Source organism: Podarcis liolepis, assembly GCF_965112155.1.
Source record: "Podarcis liolepis genome assembly, chromosome: 2".
In the NCBI taxonomy this organism is placed as follows: Eukaryota; Metazoa; Chordata; class Lepidosauria; order Squamata; family Lacertidae; genus Podarcis; species Podarcis liolepis.
Window position 1 is genome coordinate 20,778,890 of NC_139555.1, and position 25,605 is coordinate 20,804,494.

General features: G+C 45.7%; 1 protein-coding gene across 14 annotated transcripts in view; it reads left to right on the top strand.

The window, feature by feature from the left end:
• Window positions 1-25,605, top strand: part of RHBDL3 (rhomboid like 3) — a 140,685-nt gene that overhangs the window by 56,486 nt on the left and 58,594 nt on the right. For 13 of the 14 annotated variants that reach the window (XM_083490242.1, XM_083490247.1, XM_083490244.1 and 10 more), the window contains one exon: window positions 12,670-12,828. Coding sequence is in view for 10 of the 14 variants with exons in the window: in XM_083490249.1 (XP_083346375.1) it covers window positions 12,670-12,828 (159 nt within the window). In the remaining 4 variants the exon portion in view is untranslated. Of the gene's footprint in view, window positions 1-12,607; window positions 12,829-25,605 lie in introns of all 14 variants that reach the window. The other variant, XM_083490240.1, reaches the window with a different exon arrangement.

Below are 25,605 nucleotides of genomic sequence, written 5' to 3' on the forward strand. Positions count from 1 at the left end.
TAGCACAAGTATTCTGGGAGAAGGCTCTCTTCGGTGTTCTAAAATGAATCCATTTCAGTACCAAAGTTCCCTTTTTTCTCACATTTTTTTCTCTCCTCTTCCTATCCTTTTGCTAGTCTCGTTATACAGAAGATGTTTCAAAGCAGATAAAATAAAATCATTTTAAAAAACCAGAAAATTTGAAATAATTCATAAGGCAAAATCCCTAAAACACTCATCCAACAACACAACGTGAAGGGCAACTCCTACCCCACTTTTTTGGTAAAAAGTGTGATTTGAAAGGACCACATTCAAATGTCACCTCACCTCTAAGCTTACTAGGTGGCTCTTAGCCATCACTGAGTGTGTCGTTGCTTCCCATCCCCCCAGCCACAATTCCTGATTGCATAACGCTGGCCTACCTTCCAGTGCTGTTGTAAGGTTTATTGGGAAAAGGTATGGCAATCTTCCTCATCCTGGTCCCTTTCAAATGTTGCTGGATTTCCGCTCCCGTAATCCCTGATCGTAGGCTAAGTTGGATGGCACTGGAGCTGATGGGAGTTGTGATATTTTGCACTTGGAGGGCACCAGGTTGGGGAAGCCTGGTGCATACGATGCGCTTTGAACACTGTAAAATTTCCTACCTAGATCCCATTTTTTATCATGCTGAAATCTTCTCAGAGCAGATAATTAGTAGTTTCCGGCTGTAGCTCTGCTGGCATCCTTTACGTGCTGCGAGACACAGAGGTCAAAGGTTAGAGAGTCAAGCGCTGAGCATGTACCCTGTTGCGTACTGAGCCTCAGTGAAAGCGAAGCCTCCATTTCTAACTCGGGAGCTGAAATCCGTTCCACGTCTTATCCTATTCCTATTTCCATTAGTTTTAATGGACTCACATAAATAATCGATGAGGAAGGAGCGGAGCTAAGGAGGGCTAGGCCTGCAAATACGTCCTTTAGTCTTAAAACAAACAGCCAAACCGAAGACGTCTCCTTGCTGCCCTTCAGCTCTATTAACCACCCACTCTTTGAAGAGGAAATTTATTGCCAGTGATCCCTGGGTAGAATTTGCTTTAATTTTAATGCACACATGCATGCGTGCATATGCACACACACAGTGTGGCATCTGTTCTAATCCAAATAGGCATCACAGCAGCCTTCTTCTCCACACTTGGGTACTTATATGTCCTCAGTGGCATCTCTTCCAGTTGTGGAACAGGCTCTCTGGAGAGACCCACCTGGTGTCCAGCCTTAATGTCATTTGGGCACCTGGCCAATACCTATTTATTTTCCTAGGCCTTTATAAACCACGTGCCAGTTCTGTTCTTGTTTAGCTCAGTGGATTTTAGTGGCTGCCCCTGCATTAAATTGGTTTTAGCACTGCATGTTTTTGTCCTCTGCTTTTAAATCATACTTTTTGGTGTCTTGTCCTGTTCTATTCCTTGCCTTTTCCCCCCCTTTTAGTATAATTGTGATTTAAACTTTTGCTCTGCGTCTTATTGCCTCTTCCTATCTTACAGAGGTTCTTGGACCCTGTGCAGGGAGTGGTTTGGGAAGGTGTGCACCGACCCCTCTCGCTCTCCAGGCTTCAGGGATAGCCGCCTGAAGCCTTTGGAGCGCAGCGGAACCTCGCGCTGCGCTCCAAAGGCTTCGGGGTTAGCTGCGCAAGGCACCCCGCTGCCCTCCGGAGGCTTCTCGGGCTGTCCCAGAAGCCTCCGCAGGGCACGGGGATGAAGGCTCCCCGTGCCCTGTGGAGGCTTCGCGCAAAGGTAGACCAGCTATCCCAGCGGCTATCCCAGAAGCCAGAACAGCAAGAGGCTATCCCAGAAGCCCGGTCCCTCTTGCTGTTCTGGCTTTTGGGATTCAGGTTTTTTTTTCTTGTTTCCTCCCCCCCAAACTAGGTGCGTCCTATCGTCTGGTGCATCCTAGAGAGAGAAAAATACGGTAATTAGGGGAGGAACCATATCTCAGTAGTTGAGCCCACCGGAAGGACTGTACATCAGTGGTAGAGTATCAGGTTTGCATGCTGAAAGTTCCAGGTCCATTCCTCAACAGCTTCTGGTACAGCTAGCAAATGTTCCTTCCTGAAATCCTGGAGAGCTCCTTCCAGCAGAAAATATTGAGCTAGATGGCCCAATGGTCTGAATCAGGGGTCAGCAGCCTTTTTCAGCCGTGGGCCGGTCCACCATCCCTCAGACCATGTGGTGGGCCGGACTATATTTTGGGGAAAAAAATATGAACAAATTCCTATGCCCCACAAATAACCCAGAGATGCATTTTAAATAAAAGGACACATTCTACTCATGTAAAAACACACTGATTCCCGGACCGTCCATGGGCCGGATTGAGAAGGCGATTGGGCCAGATCCGGCCCATGGGCCTTAGGTTGCCTACCCCTGATCTGACTCAATATAAGGCATCTTCCTATGTTCCTTTGTGCAATCAGAATGCCTTGGCTTCAATTCTTTGGATCTCTGGCTAGCAAGCAATGTGGAAAAACCTCTGCCATAGACTCTGGTGAGCAACCACCAGCACCGATCAGAGTAGACCACACTGGGTGAACAAATAGTCTGGCCTGCATGGAGGCAGCTTTTTGGGATCAGAGGGTACCAGCTGCCGCAGCAGTTTTATCTTTCCAACCTTTGCCTCTACCTTGCACAGATGGGACTATAATCCTTCCCAAACCAGGCATATTCAAGGAAAGGGCAAAGTGAAAACAGAATCTCCCACCTGCTTCACAGCTACCTGATCAATACCGTATATCCTTTTGCTCATTCTTCTCAGTACTCAAGAGGCACTGCGGAGAGAGATTTCTCATAGACCAGGCCAGAAGTCCTTTGAGAGCTCTGCAGCTCCGGAGCTGTCCAGCAAATTCTGCGCTTGTGATTTACTAGGGGCATTACCTCAGCACTTGAATGTTATCTGACTTCTTGCGGGCAGGGCGATGCTTCCAGCCCTCGGGTTCATCTTGGGTCAAAGCAATCTAAAGCATGTGAAACGTACAACCTGGATGGTACTTAATCACTATGGGCTGACTGCAGAGAGAGAGCTTTACTGAAGGCTACTGTGTGCGAGAGAGAGAGAGAGAAAGAGAGAGAGAATGAGGGGCTAGAAATCAGTGTTAGAAACTCAGATATATAATCTAGCTGCCAAATGGCTCCTTAAACAGCTACAGTCACCAAAGCAGAATGTCATTTTTGGGTAAGATGTCTCTAATGTCTTGTTTTTCAAATGATGGACTGACTGTGATTGATTCTCAGTTAAAACACCTGGCTAGTTCAGATGAGAACCTTGATCCAGGTTGAGAGCTTGAGAACTTAAAGGGGGGAAAGTCACTTGATCCAGGGACAAGCCCACATATATATTGACCTATTCCAACCTCTTTTTCTTCATGGTGACACAGACCATTCATAACCGAAGAATATTATTTACAACTGTGAACAGGGCAACGTTATAGAGAATAGTCAACGAGACAGTCATAGAATCATAGAACTGTAGATTGGGAAGGGACCACAAGGATAATCTAGTACCACCCCATGCAGTGCAGGAATCCTTTTGCCCAGTGTGGGGCTCAAACTCCCTTCCCTGAAATTAAGAGTCTCATGCTCTTATCAACTGAGCTATCAAGATGCTATCGTAGATGCTATTGCTATCATTGTTCATGGTTAATTCTGATGCTTTCTACACCTCTTTGAATTTTTTTCATAAAACTGTAGAAGTCTTTTAAATGAGTGAAATTTTATACCATTTCCTCTTCCAAGGAAGGTTTGTGGTAGCTGAATCATGGAAAGGATCTGCTCCTCTTCCTTGTTTTCAGCTGGGCGGAGATCTCTTCGTTCTTGTTTTTATTGCTCAGATTGGTCCAGGAATTGTTTGTCCTCCCCATTCAAATGAGATCCTGCTTAAAACAGGAAAGGAGAAATGGGTTGAACCGTGTTGTGTGGTAGCGATTTCCCCAGATATCAGGCCATTGTTTAGCAGCAGTGCATCTTTGACCCACCCTGTTTGTGAACTCATCCGTGGCAAATGTGCCTTTAATTAAAGCAGCAAAATAATCTGAGGTTCAGGATTCGTTAACCAACAAAACAAAACAAAACAAAACAAAACACCACCACAACTTTCCTCTCCTTTTAAAGCCAGTTTCCTAGGTCATGTTTTTCTCTACTACGTCACTGGGGTATCCTTTTATTCCCATAGAATAATTTTAAAACCATGTAGGGCGCTTGGGAAGTGGGAGAATCTATTCTCAAATTGGGCTGTGATTATGCCCGTTAGCATATTTACATTTCTGCTTAAGAGCCTGGTGGGGGGGATCAAGGGAATTAAGGGCACTTGTCATTGAAATGCAGAGGAAATCTTGCATGAAATTACCGTTAGTGCCCTATTGTTGGAGAGGGCTTCCAGCCGTCCACACCACACCCTCGAGCAGTTTGGTTGCATTTTGCGCAGTGAAGTGTGAAGTTAGAGGCAGGAGTAGTGCGACTGAAGTTAAAATAGGGAACCATTAGTTTGGCTTGGTGATAGCATTCGTCTGAGGCTAAGAACTCAAGGGATCCAGATCTGGAGTTAGTCCTGACGTGACCTCTTAATGAAACTGGAGGTGTTGCCTGTCTTCCCATTCATGACTCAATAATGGATAAATACTCAAAGCTTCTCTTCAAGGTCAGTTTTGTTCCTTTCCTTTCTTCCCCTCTTCCCTCCTGCCCCCGCCCCATCCGCCCTGCCCCTTAGTGAAGGTGGTTGGGGTGGGGGAGGATACGTGAAATGCGTTGAGTTGTACAGTTGCTAAAAGAGAAGAATAGATACTTTCCGAAGAACCAGTGCACTTTTCTGAAATGTATACCTGGCAACCATTCTCAAAAGGGGCTTTGTAGCAGTTTCTTTTTCTTGATGTGGAGATGTGTATGCCTTGCTTATCATATAGTGCATATGTTAGCAGCGAGAAAGAATATGGGGAACAGCCTACGAAGATAAGAAATGAAACCGAGGACATGATCGAGGTCAGGCATGGCCAGACTTGGCCCTCCAGATGTTTAGGGACTACAACCCCCATCATCCCTAGCTAACAGGACCAGTGGTCAGGGATGATGGGGATTGTAGTCCCAAAACATCTGGAGGGCCAAGTTTGGCCATGCCTGATCTAGGTAGTCTGCCTATTTAAAGAAACCGCCTAAAAACTCAAAGGAGAATTCGTACTTTCAGCAATTGGGTAGTGTTTACAAGGCAAAATACTTCTCCTTTGTCATATGTATGTACATTATCCTGCAATGTAGCACGGGATAAGTGGAGCTGCCTTATGCTGCTTCTGTATGGAAAGTCTCACCTGGGTTTTGAGGAGTGGGTTTCCTATCCCCTTACCTGTTACGACCCACTGCATTGGCTTCTGGGTGTAACTGGACTCAAAATGGCACCATCCCTGACAATTAGGCAAACAAGAATGCTTATATAGTTATCTGTTGGTTCTCCAATTACAGCGAGGGCAGGTGGGCTTCTGACCCCTTTACCTTTTGGGATGGCCCCTGTTTTAGGAATGCTGTGGGCTGTGATTTGACTTACTTTAGGCTAGATCAAGGTGTGGAGCTCGCAGATTGTATTAGGGGACCTCCTGCCACAATGAATCAGCCACTGCCTGGTATGTTATTTTTGAGGCCAGGTGAATCTGTACTGTGATGTTGTCGCTTAGATTATATAGTTAGGTTGCATGTGGATGTGCTGGGTGAGCCCACCTAAGCCCCAAAAGCTCTGCATGCTTGTCCATACTTTTCATGGAACAGTTGCCTTAATGTATGTGCAGCTGTAGCACCACAGATCCTTCCGAGAAACCCAGCCAGAGCTGAAGGGGGTGGTAGCTGATTTTGCCAATTTTGGAAACCTGTAATTAACAATTTGTGTGCGGTTTTCGTGAGCCTGGCAAATAGCAGCTTAGTCAGTGGACGTATTGTACTTGTTTTACAGCGCTTGCGTTTTGAAGTGGTTACTCTCAAAGCAAACTCAAGTCACCCTTTGGAAAACCTTGGAGGAATTCCCCATTGTGCTCTTCCGTCAGTGCTAGCATTTTAGTTTGCCAGGTGGGTTTCTCCTGCACCACCATCACCACCCATGACGTGCATATGGGGAGGAGAGAGGGAAAAGTCCTACTATGCGAGTGGAAGTCCTTGCCCAGGGCTTCCACTGCTGGGACTCAGTAGGTGAATCCTGCCTAGGACATTTGAGTTACTAGCCTCTTTGACTGCTGCCTCTACCTCGAGCCCCACAAATCTGGCATCTCCGGTTTTATTGCCGACCCTTGAATGGTACATAATTTGATTTCCCTGCACCAGAGAGTTGAATGTGTTGCCTGATGCCTCTGATATGTGGAACGTTGTGCCTGAGGCAAAGGGAGGACTATTGAAGGTCTATCTGTGGTGGTACATGTGTGTATTTGACATAGCAGCTATGGAGTGATGAATAGGTAAAAGGTAAAGGTAAAGGACCCCTGGACGGTTAAGTCCAGTCAAAGGTGACTATGGGGTTGCAACGCTCATCTCGCTTTCAGGCCGAGGGAGCCGGCGTTTGTCCACAGACAGCTTTCTGGGTCATGTGGCCAGCATGACTAAGCTGCTTCTGGCGAACCAGAGCAGTGCACAGAAACACCATTTACCTTCCTGCCTCAGTGGTACCTATTTATCTACTTGCACTGGCATGCTTTCGAACTGCTAGTTTGGCAGGAGCTGGGACAGATCAATGGGAGCTCACTCCATCGTGGGGATTTGAACCGCCCAAGAGGCTCAGTGGTTTAGACCACAGCGCCACCAGCGTCCTATGGAGTGAAGAATATCCTGTATGTGAACCAGCTCCAAGCCATGAGTACAAATACACAGTGGGGGGAGGGAATATAGGGCGATCTTGATGCCACTGCACTAGTTGATCTTCTGCTATTCAACAGGCCTGCCTGGAATCCTGACTATAACATGGGCAGTTGCCACAATTCATATTCTGTACAGAATGTTAGCTCGTATACCTGCCAAAAGCAAGATAGAAATAGGAAAGGGGGGGGGGGAGAGACTGTCAAGTAAACAATATGTCATCGGGGAACATCTAGTAGCCTTTATCAAGTAGATTGCTTTAGCTGAAGTGATAATTCAGTCTTGTAATAATTCTTTCCTATTTCTTGACATATATGGCTCCAAATGCACTGCTATATTTGTGGGTGTTCGCTGCTTTTTCTTTTTCTTTTTAGCAGAACTGGCTACGCTCTGAGAATCATTTTTAACTGTGCCCTTTAAATATAAAGTGCAAGGTTTTATACTCTCTAAAAGGGCACAGTGCAGACTTCACCTTCTCTTTGGCTTTGAGGAGCCCATTATTAGTGGTTATGCAGGGGAAAGAGAGAAGCTAGAATACCTGGGTGCTATCCAGGTTCGGAGTAAATAGGCATAAAATGATGTAATTAGGGGCAAAAAATATATATCTTGATGAGTCTAAACTGACAGTGATTAATCAGCAAAGATATCTTGGGGTCATGGTGGTCAAGTCAAGGAAATCGTCAACTCAGTGTGCAGCAGCAGTGAAAACAACAATGTTTGTTTGTCTAGGATTATTAGCAAAGGGATTGAAATTAAAATACAGTATCCCAGTGCCTTCCATTGTCTTACTAGACTTGCTGTGCTGCTGAACTATTGAGCATCTTCCAGGCTGTTGCTTATATAGTGTTTTTTGGTTTTTTTTAATTGATTGATTGATTTTTATCTATTCTACATGTTTTTAATTTTGTATGTAAGCTGCCTTGGGAGGGCATAGGCCCTGAAAGGTGGCATACAAATGCTGAGAAAGAAGTAAACAAGTGAATTAATTCCTCTTAAATCTGCAATGGAGTCACATTTGAAATACTGCCTGTGCTCCTGTCCGTTCCATCTCGTGAAGGGCATCACAGAGCTCAAGAAAGTGCAGAAAAGGGCAGTCAAAATGATGGAAAAGGCTGGAGCACCAGCCCTGAGAGGAAAGGCTAAAATGTTCATTTGTTTTTAAAATCGAAATCTGATTTTGAAAAGAGAACATAATGGGGCATTTATAAAATTAGGCACCAAGTAGAGAGGGTTATTCCCCCTTTGCTTTTCTCATCATAACAGAACTTGAAGCTACACACACAGCATAATGGACTTATAGAACATTCTGCCTCAAGATGTGACTAGGGCTGGGTGATATCTGGTTTTCAACATTGCAGTACAGTGGTGCCTCGCAAGACGAAAATAATCCGTTCCGCGAGTCTCTTCGTCTAGCAGTTTTTTCGTCTTGCGAAGCAACCCTATTAGCAGATTAGCGCTATTAGCGGTTTAGTGGCTATTAAAGGCTTAGCGGCTTAGCGGCTAAAAGGCTATTAGCGGCTTAGCGGCTTAGAAAAAGGGGGGGGAACGAAAAAAACCGCAAGGCGTTTTCGTCTTGCGAAGCAAGCCCATAGGGAAATTCGTCTTGCAAAGCGCATCGAAAAACGGAAAACCCTTTCGTCTAGCGGGTTTTTCATCTTGCGAGGCATTCGTCTTGCGGGGCACCACTGTACATCACCAGCTAAATATCGCAACATACTGATATATCACGATGTGTGAACTAAGGCTGGAATTATGTAGAGGCATTGGGTGGCTTCACGGTTTTTCCTGCATCATGATTTTTTCATAATACGCACACACACCATGATTCTCAATATATTGCCAGGTCAAAAATTATGAAACTGATATCACAATATGGACTTCAATCTGGTTTTGAACAGCATATTGCCTAGCCCTAACACACATCATGATTCATGGATACAGTGGTACCTCAGGTTACATACGCTTCAGGTTACATACGCTTCAGGTTACAGTCTCCGCTAACCCAGAAATAGTGCTTCAGGTTAAGAACTTTGCTTCAGGATGAGAACAGAAATTGTGCTCCAGTGGCGCGGCAGGAGCAGGAGGCCCCATTAGCTAAAGTGGTGCTTCAGGTTAAGAACAGTTTCAGGTTAAGAACGGACCTCCGGAACGAATTAAGTACTTAACCCGAGGTACCACTGTATATTACCAGGTCAATAATTATGAAATTGATATCACAATATGAACTTCAAACTGGTTGTGTTTAATGGTGACGTTTAATGGCTTTGAAGCAGGCTGAGACAATTTGATGAAGGATAGACTGCTGTTAGCTGTGACAGCAGCATGCCTCTGAGTAGTAGTTCATTGGAGTGGGAAGTGGAGAATAACAAAGGAAGCCTGCAGCCTTCGTGTGGGTTTCATGGAAACGCCTGTCTGGCCCATGGCTGGGAAGAAGATGTTGGTCTCTGTGGCTGCTTAGTTCTGATTCTGTGGTTCTTCTCCACCAGCTTGTTATTTGGGGGCCCTTTTTCAGGCAGAGGAGACCTCCTCTGATTGTGATCTGGAGGTGCTTTGATTCAAACTGCCGAAGTACATGTTTTCTCTGCCAAGTGATCAGTCTTATGCCAACTTTGGTTATTGTTGTCCTGCAGACTTCTTTTCAAGTTCTCCGCTTGAGGGGAAAACCTGTGCCATATTTAAGCTCCTGGCAAGCAGCTACTTTTGCCATCCACGCTGCTCATCAAACCAGCTTTTTCTTCTGCTGCGTCCAATCAATCGCAGCCAAAGGTGCAGCTTTTGTTCACTGCCAGAAAACCGCGAGATAGGTTTTTTTTAATATTGTTGTTTTTAAAGAAGAGAGATTCTTGTCGCTCTTATCAAGCTGCCTTTTTCCATGTACAACATGTTTCCATGGAAAAATGCCCTCCTGGGCTGAAAATTCGCTCATAAATCCCTACCTCTTTTCTTCTGCCTTTCAATCCAACCGGCAAGCTTGATATCATCATTATTGGCAAGCGGAGGCCAGCAGGCCAAGTTTGGAAGATCAAAGGCAAATCTCCCCACAGCTGAGATCCAGCCAAGACTACACTGCATTGGATTTACTGTAAATTGCACTTCGTTACTGTTGGGATTCGGGTTTACAAAAGAAAATGTCTTGGGTCCGATGCCAGTTCTGGCTCTCACTTTTAATTGCGAGTACAAAATGATAGTTTGAATCCCGGCAAATTTTATATCTCTGTTCATTTCACCTCCTCTTGCAGGAATAAAACCATTAGCAAGGACTTTATTTATAGTGCCCAGCACCCAGTAAATGTTAGAATTCTCCCCCTTTTAAAACACACTTTATTTAAATATTTATCACTTACAAAAGAGCAGTGCATTTCATTAACAAACTACATTACGTCCCCATTCCCCTCCCAGAGTTACAATTCTCAGAGTGGTTTAGTGGTCAGTCCCTCTTCCCCCAGGAAACTCCGGGAATTGTAGCTCTGTGAGGGGGAAACAGCACCTTTAACAAACCACAGTTCCCAGCAACCTTTGAGAGAAGCCATGGCTGTTGGATATGTTTCGTATGGTAACTGCTTTAGATGTACATTGCAGCTGGGGCCTTACTCTCTGCATCTGTAGCTGAAATAATTTGGCATCAATTGATGGGAGAGATCCCTGCTTGAGTGCGACTGTGAGTTTAGATGGAGAATAGCTGGCATCCCTAACTGCACTTTTCCTGTGAGAGAGCTTCCATATGTACATGCAGAAAAGCCGAACGTGATCCAAAAGGAAGGAGTAAAATGCTACCTGGAAGTAGTATCGGAATCTAGGAGGCCGTGTCAAAACCGGTCACGGTTTGCGTGCCAAAAACCTGAAGGAAAAACATATAAACATCAACTGCAGCAAGACCTAGACAACATTGCAGGATGGGATTGAGAGAATGATAGCAATTGGAGCAGAAAATAGTTTTTTTAAGGTCACAGGCAGCCGCTCTGTTGCTGAGCCATTGCAAACCTGCTCCTTAACAGCCTGATTTAGATATACATAAAAGATCTCTCTCTTGTGCTGCCTGTTCCTCTCTCTCGCTCTCTCTCTCTCTTTTTTAACGACTGACATCTGTCTCAAAGTTCCTTGCTGTCTGGAAAAGCCACTGAAGAACAGGAACCCTCGAGTGACGCCAAGCAGTACAATACATTCTGATATATTTGATGGAGATCAAACTTGCTCTGCAGCTACATCAACTACAGTCAGCAGAATGGGGCGCTTTTTCCGCCACGACATCTTTCTCTTCTGCTGGAGGCAAAGGCATTCCTGGAAGGAGAGAGGAGAGCTAATGGAGCTCATGGTGGTGTTCCTGCTGACTCCTGTAGAATTAAAATGGCTTAAAGGGAGCTCAGTGCTTCTGGTTGGGCTAGGACAGGGGTCGGCAAATATTATTTAGCCGTGGCCGGTCCACTATCCCTCAGACCTTGTTGCGGGCTGGAGAAGTGGCATGGGGAGGGAACTGGAAGAAGAGGCGAGTGGGGCAAGTAGTCCTCCTCCCCAGCCCCAGCCGCTGTGCTTACCTCCCCAGGGGCTGCCACAACCGCTGCTGCTTCTCGTGGGTAGGCATAGCGAGCTCGTCCACTCCACTCTCTGGCCCACAGGAGCCCCAAGGCAGCAGTGGCGGAGGGAAGATGGACCAGTGCGAAAGGGCTGGCTCCGGAGAGGGGCTGCTTAAAGTGGCACTCAGCCAGCTCTGCCTAACCCCCTTCCTCCTCTAGGCAGGGTGGGGAGAAGCCTGCAGGAGGGAGGCAGGAGGCGCCACCATGGTTTGTGAGAGGGAAGGGGGGAATGGAATGGCAGGGGGGGGGAATGACGCAGCCCAAACAAACAGTGGAGCATTCCATTCGATAGTTGTCCTGGGGCACCAAGGGCTACAGGGGGTCCCTTTTCAGGGACCCTGCAGCATTTATGTCACACCCTAAGGCTCTTCTGCCAGTCCTGGGGGTTTGGTGTGATGATTGCAGCCCACACCCAAACATTCTGCCATCATTTGACATCCTTCTCTAACTGAGGCTCAGTTTGGTTTTCAGCATCTTGCCCAAGAAAAACATTTTGTGTGTGTGTGTGTGTGTGTGTGTGTGGTGTGTGAAGATTTTCCCCCAAGTGCATTAAAATCCATCTATTTTTAATTAAATGAGCGAGAACGCCATAAGCTGTAAAGAAATACCATTTTATCCAAATTTGAATGCAAGATAGGGAAAAGGTAGGTAGGTTATCCAAGGTTGATAAAACTCAAAAGGAAGTTCTGCTGGCTTACACAGCAAGAGACATTTCATTTCATTTCTTCATTTATTAAATTTATATACTGTCCTATACCCAGAGGTTTCAGGGCAGTTCACAAAAAAATCACAATATATAAAATCAAAATGGAAACAATAATCCAATAACACTCCCCCACCACCACCAAAGAGCCACATTTTAAAGGTTATAGGATGTTTATCAGGTCAGCCAAAGGCCTGGTTAAAAAGGAACGTATAATGAAGGTGCCAGGCGAACTTCCCTGGGGAGAGCATTCCACAGACGGGGAGCCACTGCAGAGAAGGCCCCGTTCTTGTGTTGCTACCCTCCTGACCTCTTGAGGAGGAGGCACATGAAGGAGGGCCTCAGAAGATCTCAGGGTCTGGGTCGGTAGGAGAGGAATTTACGTTTACCTGAATTATTGGGATCTGTCAAGACATCTGAAACTAGATCTAGTTCTTGGTCCCTGCTGTGTCATTAATAGCTGTGGATTTCCCTATCACTGCAATATGACCATAATCGAAGCTATATGCCAGAGATGGGGAATGTGTTGAGCGCTAATATACCGAACCCCATTCTCTTTGGTTCTCTCTTTCAGTTTGACCCTGAAAACACTGGCTACATCAGCACTGAGAAATTTCGGAACCTCCTCCAAAGGCATGGCTCTGAGCTAGATCCACACAAACTAGAAGTTCTTTTGGCCTTGGCAGACAACAATTCTGATGGGAAGATCTGCTACCAAGATTTCGTCAACTTGGTAAGTGATTCTGTGCTGATTGCAGGCTTGGCTCCAGGGGCCCTGTCCTGATTTTCTACTCCCTTCTCACCACTGCACTGGGCAGTGGAAGGGTGGTGTCAAAGAGTTCACCTGAAAGGCTTTCCATCTTCAAATGAATTCTAGTTATAATGGCCGTATGCTGCCTCCAGAATCAGAGGGAGCATGTCTCTGAATATCTGCCAGTATAGAAACAACAGCAGGCTATTGTGCTGAAGTCCTGCTCGTGGTCTTCCCAAAGGCTATCTGGTTGGCCACTGTGAGAAAAGAGGAAGGACTTTGGTCTGGACTGTTCTTATGTTTTTAAATGCTTCCCCCCACTGCCACCACTTCATATTGGCTCAGGGCTGGGTTTGGACCTTGTTAGTGAGGATATTGTTGATTGGGAAACTTGGAGATCCTTCTTGATAACTGACCTGATGGCTTCTGGTTCAAAATGTCCTGCCAAGAGCTTCTGTGTTTGTGGTTCGAGCACCCGACCCCCGCGATGTGAAATAAATACACAAGGACACGTGATATAAGATTAATGGGCAAGAAAAGGCCACAACTTTATTGATTACAGCAGTGAAAAGGTATTGGCTTAGGCATTGGATGTCTAAAACAAGGGTGTTTATTCACTAGTAGGTGGAGCCTGTTGATGCTAATCCAACTATAGGCTCTCCCCTGATGTCACCGGGGGTCGTGCCATGGCCTCCCGCCAAGCAGGACGGAGAAGAATGAGGCCGAGGAGAGGCTGGCGCTGCTGCAAAAGACTGCTGAACACGCCCCCTCGAAGGTACCTGGTTGGATGCCTGCCGAGGGGGCGTGGGCGCCAGCCAGGTGAGAGGAGGAGGCAGGGGGCTAATGCCCCCTGCTAGGGGCGGTGCTCGGGCTCCCGCCCACAATCACTCCCCTCTCTTCCAGGGAGGAGAGTCTTTTCAGAGCAAATGTCTTTCCCACAAAGGTCAGGTGAAATAAAACAAAAATGCTTGGTCTTTTTGCAACCCACTTCTTGTGCAAGATAACAGTTTTTCTTCAGGGGAGTCTTAGCAAAGCAAACCCTTGAGAAAATGCAATGCTCAAGGATGATTCTTGCACTATCTTTTTCTGCATTCTGAGGCATACTTGTGTGCCTAATTGATAGAGATGAATTGCTGAGTAAATATACTTGCAAAGTCATTCTTACATTATTTTATACTTGCTTGGTAATTATTATGTTTAGATTTCAGTCTGCTTTTAGAAACCCAGAGCACCTTATCTGGAACCTCCCAATCATTTACAAAAGTGTGTCCTTATAAACATGCGTGCCTTCTGGCCTAGATCCATGATCTAAAACCTGAACTGGGACCTGCGTAAGAGCCAAGGATCCCACCATTACTTGCATGGTGGTGGTTGCTGTTGTTGTACATAGTTTTAGAAGGAGAAAGACAGAGGTGGAGGAGGAAGAGGAGGAAGATGGACATATGTGGTAAAGAAAAATAGATATAGACCCCACGTTGTAAGGTGAAATGAAAGTGGAGTTCTGACTGTGAGAGTGCTGAAGGCCTAAAGCAGCCCAGTTGCTTCAGAATAATCCACTGTGTATAGAGGTTTATCAAAAGGACAGACAGACTAACCTTGGATTGGACTAGATGACCCTACGATTCTATGAACCTGCAGATTAACCTAAAATGTGTGCCTGTAGGTCAGTCGCAAAACCATACCTCCAGTTTGACTTGGGAATCTGCCTAACTCCCAAAGCAATCCATTTGGCAATTGCATTTTATGACTTGCATAATAAGATATGGTTGGTTTAATTTTTGAAACCTCTTTTTAAAAATTTCGATGCTGAAATCAAGCTTGACAGGGCTGAATTCCTCCTGTTGCAAAGGCTAGCAGTATTTCATTTGAATGTCTGTCCCTGCTTGCAAACAAGATCACACTTGGAATGGCATAGATAGGTTTATGCTCTGCTGCTGGAACGGTAAGAAACGGCTGTTTTGACAATATGGTATAGTTAACAGACACCCCCATTTCCCAGGGACAGTCCCCGGATTTACAAATTTGTCCCCGGACAAAATCCGTCCCCAGAATGTCCCCAGATTTCATTTAATGTCCCCAGATTTATATTTTAAGTGTTGTAGATTTATTAGTAGGGAATGAATGTTGCATGATTGGTTCAACGGCACAAGACACATCATATGGGGACTTTACGTGAGGCAAAATGGCGGGTGCCACGGCAGCAAGCAGCTCCTGAAGCTAGCCAGAGCCAACTGGCTCCGGGCTGCTGAGACTGCCACTGCCACCGCCCCTGCCGAAGGGGAACCAGGGACGCCCGGCACGTCAACTGGGGGAACCGCTGGCACACACACCCCACAACCCAAATCTAGCCAGGAGCGAGAGCACTCAGCCGACTGCCCAGTGGCGCTCCAGGGCCAGGAAAACCCTGGAGCCAATGCAGGGAGAAGGAGGAGAGGAGAAGGAGAAGGAAGAGAGAGAAAGAGGAAGGAGGGGGAAAAAGGGGAGCCCTGACCTTGCTGCTCCGCAGCCGCCGCTGCTGAGAAGGAGAGGTAGGAGAGCACCAGGAGGGCAAGGACACGTGGCTGAGCCCAGGCCCAGACTGAGCCTACGCCACAGTGGCTAGCACTCCCAAGAGAGCAGGCCAGGGCCCAGAGGAAGGCCACGCAACAGAGGAGACCACAGAAGAGAAGATATTACAACCTTTTTTTAAATAAAAATTACAACCTTTTTGAAAAAAATCTGGTAGCCTTACAATATGATCCCCATCATTCCGAAACTCACAGCACCCCAAGAAACACCCACCCTTTCTCTGTAGCAGTCTCTTATTTCCACACACACCCATATTCTCCTCTGCAGCAGGTATGTTAACAGCTGAATTCAGTAGTTCATTGGTATGAGTGGCATCCCTTCCATCTTGGTTTAGTTGCTGGCCTTAAAGCTAGTGATCGCAAGCATAAATTAGGAGAGGTGCCTCCTAGATGTTGCTGGGCTACAACTTCTATCACCCTTGGCCACTAGCCATGCTGGCTGCGGCTGATGGAGCCCAACAACCTATGGAGGGCACACCAGCTGCTGCTGCTGCTCTAAATCTTTTATCTGCCATAGTTTCCTTGTGGTCACATACTCAGGCAACTGGCAAACATCCCTCTCTCGCTGTTAGCTGCTGCCTGTACCTACTTTGAGGAAAAGCTAGTAACAGGAGAATGACATCAATTGAGAATCAGTATAATGTAGTGGCTAGACGAGCAAGATTTCCGAGTATACATGTACAGGGTAAGGCTGTGACTCTGTGCAAGATTACAGCCCCTGTCTTTCTGAAGGGGAGGTCTCATCTTTGTGTCTTTGGGGTTTAGCTCTTTCTGAGCTCAGCCTGCTTTGGTCAAGCTAAACTCAGGCTCCAGCACCTCAATCTGTTCCTTACACATTTGTTTTTCTCCCCATGAGCAGAGCAGGAATGTTACTGTGCTTGTTGTATCAGTTTTCTTTACTTAGCCAGGCAAGAAGCTCAGCAGGACTACATGAATAACCTCATTAAATTGCAAACTAAGCAGAATCATGATGAGCACATAAACGTGTGACTGTGTATGTCTTGTGAATGGTTTTTATGCACATAGTGAAAAGCATCAGCAGCAGTAGAATTTGCCAGCTTCAGTTGTTGGGGAGATGAAATGATCACTAGCTAAAATACAATGGATTAACCTGCCAATCCTGCTTTGCTGAGGGTTGAGAGTCTACTGAGCATGCCTACTACTGATCAGCTCCAGCTGGTTTTTTTTAAGACCATGACCTCTTCTTCTGTTCCTCTCATCCTCAATGGCTTTCTGGGTTCACATGCTGTAGGCTCACAACAAGAGAATGCTCATGGCACAGAGTTGATACCAGGTTATCCTAAATGAAAAAGCAAGACCTGCAAGAAAATATTACAGCAAGCGGTAGAGTGCTCTTGTTCAGGATGCTTCATTTCATTCCCCCAGCAGCGCCTCAAGATTCTGTGTCCACTGAGCAATGTCAGGTAAGCCAGTTGGGTCATCAGCAAAGATAGGGGCCTGATGGAGGAAACTTTGTGTGGCATGGAGACTCATAATGGTGGGACGTGCGGACACCCAGCGAAGCCAAGCTTTGGAAGATTCAGGGCAGACTAAAGAAAAAAGTTCTTCAAAGGGCACTTGCTCCCTCAAAGCTGCAGCCAGTCCTCAGGAGAACATTGGAAAACGGTGGCATGATAAGTCTGCCGCAATCTGCCATAATCCCTTGCATCTGCCACTCTGTTTGACACTGTCAGGCGAACCCCACTTCCAGTTTAAGATACTGGTTTTGAAAAGAAGGCTTTTCACAAGCAACTTCTGACCCAGACAATCCCTCCTATAAATGAGAAAGTTTCATTACATGTTTATTGAACCAATGTGGCAAGAAACCATTGATTTCCTATCACACCTAACCCTCTGTACCCATTCATTTACATTTTTGCCGTTCTAGTCAATTGACCTACAGACACTGAAGCTTCAAATTAAATAGGAAATGGGGCCACTGTTCATTGGAAGCACCACTGAATGTTGGACGTCTTTCCAAGGATGTTTCCATCTATCTGAAGCCTACCATTGTCTTCTCTCATCACCACATAAAGCTTTGAAGTGGACGAGTTCAGATCTGGAGGTGCCAACGTAGCAGTCTGATTCTGGACAATAAAATTTCCAGAAGTATTTTCTTCTGGATTCAGTGGGACTTAACTCCCAGCATTAACTGTGCCTGAGGTTGCAGCCTAAATTCACCTGATGTTGGAGCTGGTCTGTGGGCAATGTTCTGAGGTTAGCGGTCACCTGGTTTATGTGCGCGCATGCTAATTACTTGACAACTGTGATATCAAGTGGTGACTTTTCACATGGGAATGAGCCCATCTCAAACGAAACACTGCAGAGAGAACTTCCACGTGATTGACGTACGTAAAATTATGAGTGGTGTGGAGAAAATAGCTAGGGGCAAGTTTTCCAACATCTTCTGGGGTGCATTCCTGAAGATAAGGAATGCCTTCTGGAATACTTCTGAAAACAGAAGTTCGTGGTAATAACATTTATGCTTCTCCCTGCCCCCAACCTCACAAAAATAATTCTAGAACTCAGGGACATCCAGTGAAGATTCCAGACAGACAAATGGAGGGATTTCTTTACACAGTGCATCTATGGGATTTCCTCCCCCAAGAGGCAGTGATGGCATTCAATTTGGATGACTTTTTAAAAAAGGACTGCACAGATTCATGGAGGATAAGACTATGTTCTGCCTCTGCTGCTTGCTGTGAATCAGAAGAAGGGATGATGCTGTTGCACTCAGTTCCTTCTTGCAAATTTCCCTCAGGCTTCTGGTTGGCCACTGGGAGAACCGAATGCTGGACTAGAAAGGCCATTGGCCAGAGTCAGCAGGGGTCTTCATTAAACGCAGTTCCATGGAGTCATTTCACACAGTCATTTGTGAGCTATCAAGCAATGAGAAATCAAACGATTGTGTGCGTGTCAACCGGGCCTTAGATGAAAAGCATTCCATTGAAACAAGAGCAGTTCCATTAATGCTTTCAGAGCTCACAGTTCTCTAGAGAAAGGGGGGAAAGGGTGCCCCGTGGATGACCTCTAAGGTACACAAAACAAGGCTATGTGGCTGAAAGACCCACAAATTCCTCCTTCTTGTAGAAAGGGATTGAACGGTGCATCAACCAGACTTCTGAGGCCCCTCCTCTTCCCAGAGCAACTCCCTCCACCACCTGATGAGCACTCCAAAAAATTGGAGGACCCCGGGAGTGGCCTCCAAAGGAGCGCATGGAACTGTCACTAGGGCAAAGCAAGTAAGACAACCATATTGCACTCATGTTGCCTTTGGGGCAGAGGTCCAGCGCTGCACTCAGCAGAAGGAGCAAAAGGAGCCCTGAAGGCAACAGCTATATTCTTTACTGTCTATAGAGTGGTCCACCCCCCTGAACTTTATGTCTGGGTCTCAAATTGCCTAATTGCACCGCCATGTTGCACAGGTAAAAGTGTTTTAGCTCAGTTATTTGGATGGAGGGATTGGTTATGAACTGTGGTGACAATCTCTAGGTCCTGATTGTGTTGCCTTGACTAGAGATCCAGTTCTCCTAGTGGAGACTTCCAGTTGTAGCTTAAAACTCAGCCTTCCACAGTGGCTGCATATGCACCAGAGTGTTGCAGTGCACATGGGTCTCCCAGGTCCAGTTTCTTTCCGTGTTTGCTTTCATGCATAATTGCCCACACATGAGCACTTTCGGTTGGACGCTGTCTCAGTGTTTCCCATCCACACTAGTGGGACAGTGCTTGATGAAATGGATTTGCACTCTGTCTTGTTGTCCTCTCCCCTCAATCAGTACTTCCCCACCCAGCATAAGTTCTGGAAATCTGATGTAATATTCTTAATCATGCATCTACTCACACCTTTCTGTTAACCAGGCACCACAGCAGACTCCAATAGAAAAGCAGAACAAGTTCATTATTCAACAGAGGATAAACAGGAGTAACTAAGGCCAGCTTACATAGAAAGGAACTGGTAGAGGGACATAAGAAAAGCCAAACACAACATAAACCCCACCCATTGAGTCATAGGAGCAGCAGCAATGGTTGCACTTCTTTTTAACCCTTTGCACACCATATGCCGCACCTGAGGTCTGTTGTGGGCATACACATGTTGGGAAACTGCCAGGGAGATAACGTCCATCTGAGCCCCCAAGCCAGAGTTCTGGACGTCCATCGGCCTCCCGTAGTCACGCAGATCCAACAGTTAGGGACCCGAAGCCTCTGGAAATTCCTAGCCACATTCCTAGGCTGGTGCACCCTCTTTCAGCAGAAAGCACAGTCAAAAGCTTGCACCGCAGAAGAGCAGAAAAGCATATTTACAGACTTTATTTAGAACATGAACAGAACAAAAGAAAACACGTCCATTCTCAGTCAGCGTCTCTGACCATCTGAAAACGAAAGGAATATCAGAACATAAACATCCTGTGAATAGGACATGCGCAGACTCTGTGACTCCCAAAGCCTGCTCCCTTTAAGGTGGAACGGAAATATCCTAACAACACACAGGTATTTGTTTACCTGTAGCCGCTTCTTTCGTTTTTGTTTTTACTTTTGAGTGATAAGTTTTCTAATATACCAGTACGTTTCCAAGCACAATTCAAAGTGTTGGTGCTGACCTTTAATGCCCTAAAGGGCCTCGGCCCAGGATACCTGAAGGAGTGTCTCTGCCCCCATCGTTCAGCCCAGACACTGAGGTCCAGCACCAACCTTCCCACATAATGTGCTCCAGTGGGTAACGTGCAATTTTATGTTGGATTTTATCTTTTTAACCACATTATCTGCAGGGGGGGCGGATTAAATGAAATGAGAGGGAAATGTTCTTTTATGGACTATTTAAAGAAATATTATAGCATGATGGATTTGCAAGCAGAATTTGAAGCGCGAGCAATACAGTTTTGTTTGACTGACTCAGCATGCTTGATCGGCTAACCCCACCCCCGCAAAAAAAGAAAAGAGAAAGATTTGTGGCGCTGAAAACAGAGATTGATACAAAATACATCCTGTATATGGGTGGATTACACGTGTGCCTTTGTATGTTCTTATCAATATTCATGAAAGAAAAGCAAGCGCCAGCTGCGAATTGTTAAAACATTATTGATCAGAGCTGTTCACAGCATCTCAAAACAAGATCAGGGCACCATCGCTTTACCCTTGGCTTGCTGCACAGCTAGAAGAGAGAAGTTTTGATTGATGGGCTTAAACTAGCGGTGGAGAAAAGGCACACAGCAGCGTTTGGTTAGGTGGCGGGCCGGTTAGTGTGAGCAATGCCTGTTTTTGAGGGGACCAGGGAACATGTTCACAGCTGCAGAATCATCTTTGGACCTGGCGCTGCCCCCAGATTCTCAGCCATATTAGAATACCTTTTTACCAACCTTGATTAGTTTGCCACTGGGACACCCTACTGGAATGTAGTGACCTAGCCACTGCCGCTTCAACCCTAGTGACTTCCAGGTTAAACTACTGTAAGCTGATTCCATGGTCGTGAACTAGGACCATGTCTGCCCTGCAAGTTCCCAAGCTAACACTGTGGCACTAAATCAGAGAGAGAGAGAGAGAGAGAGGTGGCAACATGCCTTGTGAGGTTTTGTACAGTACTTCCCTTGTTTAATGGTACCACCTGTGATACTCCAATAATAATAATAATAATAATAATAATAATAATAATAATAATAATAATAATGATGATTTATACCCCGCCCATCTGGCTGGGTTTCCCCAGCCACTCTGGGTGGCTCCCAACAAAATATTGAAAACACAATAAAACACCAAACATTAAAAACTTCCCTAAACAGGGCTGCCTTCAGATGTCTTCTAAAAGTCTGGTAGTTGTTTTTCTCTTTGACATCTGGTGGGAGGGCATTCCACAGGGCGGGTGCTACTACTGAGAAGGCCCTCTGCCTGGTCCCCTGTAACTTGGCTTCTTATAGCGAGGGAACCGCCAGAAGGCCCTCGGCGCTGGACCTCAGTGTCCGGGCAGAACGATGGAGGTGGAGACGCTCCTTCAAGTATACTGGACCGAGGCCGTTTAGGGCTTTAAAGGTCAGCACCACTTGGTTTGCCATGTGGGCCAAGAAGATAACAGCACAATCCCATTTTTGCTGTATCAGAACCTCTTGCAGTTTATGTTGTAGGGAAACTTGCCTGTGGACCTCATGTGAATACAGTGGTACCTCGGGTTACAGACGCTTCAGGTTACAGACCTCGCTAACCCAGAAATAGTACCTTGGGTTAAGAATCTTGCTTCAGGATGAGAACAGAAATTGTGTGGCTGCGCGGCAGCAGTGAGAGGCCCCATTAGCTAAAGTAGTACCTCAGGTTAAGAACACTTTCAGGTTAAGAACGGACCTCCAGAACGAATTAAGTTCTTAACCCGAGGTACCACTGTATAGCATTCCAGTGAAAAAAAAATTCCTCTATGGGCAGAGGAAAGAAACACCATCCTGAGTGGGACTCGGATCATGGCTTATCACTCTCAGCTCACTAGGCTATCCATCTCCCAGCGAGATGGAGGCATATCTGCTCATATTATTGAGTCTAAGCTTTTAAAAAATGGTGTTCCAGTTCTTTCTTCAGAGAGATCTTTCTGCTTCTGAGTGTGCTGTGTCTCCTTTTGATCTAACAAGAAGCCAGTGCAGGGTTAAGAGTCATGGTCTGCTGTGAGGCTCTGGCTGGAAGACAATTTAATTAGATTCCTGTTGGGAGCAGCTATGTACTGTGGTGACATCATCCAAGACAGTTCATTTCTACAGAGCTTCCCGTTTTATTGGGTGTGCGTCACACAGGGTTCGGTGTGTGAATCATAGAGTTGGAAGGGACCACGAGGGTCATCTTAGTCAAACCCTCTGCAATGCAGGAATCTTTTGACCAATGTGGGGCTCGACCCCACAACCTTGAGATTGAGCCTCATACTCTACCAAGTGAGCTGTCCCAGCTATAAAAGCCATTCAAGTTGGTGACCATTAAAGTGTTGCTAGTAAGCCTCGTCATGATGAGTGGATGGTAGAATTGCCAGGGGTGGGTGCTGTGGGAGTGTTGTTTTCTACAGCCCTTGTTGATTCTGCCACTTGTTGACATAGGGTTGCAACTGTGTTAGCTGTGACATAGCGGTCTAATAATAATAATAATAAATAATAATCATAATTTATTATTTATACCCTGCCCATCTGGCTGGGTTTCCTCAGCCACTCTGGGTGGCTCCCAGCAGAACATTAATAATAATAAAAAAGAGATAAAACATCAAACATTAAAAACTTCCCTAAACAGGGCTGCCTTCAGATGTCTCCTAAAAGTCAGATAGTTCTTTATTTCCTTGACATCTGATAGGAGGGCATTACACAGGGCGGGTGCCGCTACCGAGAAGGCCCTTTGCCTGGTTCCCTGTAACCTCACTTCTCACAGGGAGGGAACTGCCAGAAGGCCCTTGGGCGCTGGATCTCAGTGTCCGGGCTGAACAATAAGGGTGGAGACGTTCCTTCAGGTATAGTTTTATTATTGATATGTTTTGTACAACTGAAAAACTTTAAATAAAGTAACACTTCATTTGGTGTAAGTGAAGTAGCAGTCACTTGGGGGCTGTTGAATTGTTCTGCCTGCCACTGTGGCGAACCAATTCTTTGCACATAATATAACACACACTGGACTTCCAAATGCCACAGAAAACCACATGATAAAGCAACTCAACTGGATACTTGGAGCATTTAGGGAAGATTTTGTTCCCCACCCCTGCCTTTTTGACCTTCCTTCTGTGACCTTTAGTACACTCCATCACCTCTTTAAGCCTCTTGTTTCTTTTTGTCTGTCTTTTTTTTCATAGGAAAGGTCCTTAAGGGATGGATTGTGTCTTACGGATTTCCTGTACAAAGGAGCTCTGGCCTCAGTTGGGGGTCTCTTGATACCAGTCACTAACAAAGAATTCAAATAACTAGTAAAAACTACTTAGTAACCTAGAAAAGCATTTAAATAAAACATCCCTGTGAGTTTGATAGAACGTGATGCTTTCTGTTTCAGGGATAATTAGAAATGGCCAGCTACTTCTTTGTGAAGTAGGAGGAAGTGGTTGGCCTATCTCTTAATTTTTAATGGCTTTGGTTTAATTTTCCATAAATTAACCTTCGTTTTTTTAATCTGGGAATCAATGTGTCTGTGCACCAACAAGAAAGAAAGAAAGAAAGAAAGAAAGAAAGAAAGAAAGAAAGAAAGAAAGCTGGATTCAATCACATCAGAAATATGTTTCTAAAAGGAAATTGTTAGGAACTCTTCACATTTTCTTAGTACAGTACGATATTCCCTCTTAATATGGTTGTATGTACACCCTTCTAGTCAACCCCAACTGCTTCACCATTTCAGAGAGATGCCTCAACTTCTTTGAAGTTATTTTGGACATCACCAGCAAAGTAGGTGCACAGCTCTTCATGCATATATTTAGGTTGTTTTTTAAAAACAACAACAACAAAAATAGGCTATTTCTTGAGAAAGAAGCATGTATGTACAGCAGATATAGTGACAACAAGGGACAACAAGAAATGAAGCAAACGAAATGTTAAGGGCACCAAGCGGAGGCGGACTCTAAAAGTTGGTGCTCAGATGATAAGAACACAGAAATACAAATTACAATTGTGACCAGCGCATGAAATTGAAACTGTTGGATTCCATTTCCATTTCACCCAGTGGTCACTCAAAAGCAAGCTGATGTGATGGACAACAACAGCAACAACAAAACGTTCCTAGAAAATTATTCAGTTGGCATAACTATTAATATATTTTTCGAGAGAGAAACTGAGACCCGCACTCACTGCTTTCCAGAAGAAAGCTATAAAAGCAGTCAAATAAATGTTGCCTTTTGAATTATCTCTCATACATATGCATGTGGATTGCAGCCTGTTTTGTTTATGGTGCTGGCAAGAGGGCTCCTTTTTTATCCTGATGGCTGTGGGTTAAAAAAAAAAAAATCTTCCCGAAATTTTGTTTTTCCTTTACTGGCCAAAAACAAACATGTGTTTTCCTTTGCTCCTGCTGTCTTGCAGGGCATTTTCTTTTCTTTCTTTCTCTACCACAAAAAAGACTGTTGGGAAAAATGCACTTGCTAGCAGCCCCATCGTAAGCAAACAGCAACAGCTGCAGGCAGAGATAAAGCACAAAGCTGTTTAACTAAACTTTGCTACCATCGGTGATGATGAGATGAGCTGGAGCCTAATTACGGCAAGAGGCATTATTCACTGGGATCCTTGTTGGGGGCCATAACTTGCCTTTGGCAGCCATGGCCTGCTCAGGTCGCCTTTTTCACACAGCGTCTTGCAAGCGCAACAAAGCTCGAGCAGCAGGGCGGTGGGATCCCCTGTAGAGACGGAGTCTCCGCTTCCAGGTCAAGCATGTCTCCCCTCTCGAAAACAAAGGGCAGGCTTGTTACATGTGACAACAACTTGGATGCTGCGCCTCAGCCAGGCTGCTCTTCAGACGTGTCGACAGGGGGAAAGGAGAAGGCAGCTGCTGCTGTGCTAAGAGCCACCTGCTTGCCCAGCCTTCCAATATGTGCCTTAGGTGAGAGGCAGGTGCAAAGCAGGGTTCGAGAGGACAATGAGGTCCTTATTATTAGGGGATTGCTCGTGCGTTGCCTTGATCTGTCTATTTGCCTCTTGATACTGCATGTATCTCGATATGGGTGGCGCTGTCGTCTAAACCACAGAGCCTAGGGCTTGCCAATCAGAAGGCTGGTGGTTCGAATCCCCTCAATGGGGTGAGCTCCTGTTGTTCGGTCCTAGCTCCTGCCAACCTAGCAGTTCGAAAGCACATCAAAGTGCAAGTAGATAAATAGGTACCGTTCTGGTGGGAAGGTAAACGGCATTTCTGTGCACTGCTCTGGTTCGCCAGAAGTGTCTTAGTCATGCTGGCCACATGATCCAGAAGCTGCCTGCAGACAAACGCCAGCTCCCTCGGCCTATAGAGCTAGATGAGTGCGCAACCCCAGAGTCGTCCACGACTGGACCTAATGGTCAGGGGTCGCTTTACCTTTACTGCAGGGTTGTAACTTGAGAATATTCTCATGTGCAATCCCCCCCTCGCAATATAGGAGATAGGTAAGATTAGATCAGTTAGATTGCAAGACGTGGGGTGATTCCATGCACACGCAGAAGAACTTCACAAGATGTAGTTTACCTGGTACAAAATCTGACACCTCTGTTGCGATTCCTGAGAAATCTTGCATTTCCTTCCT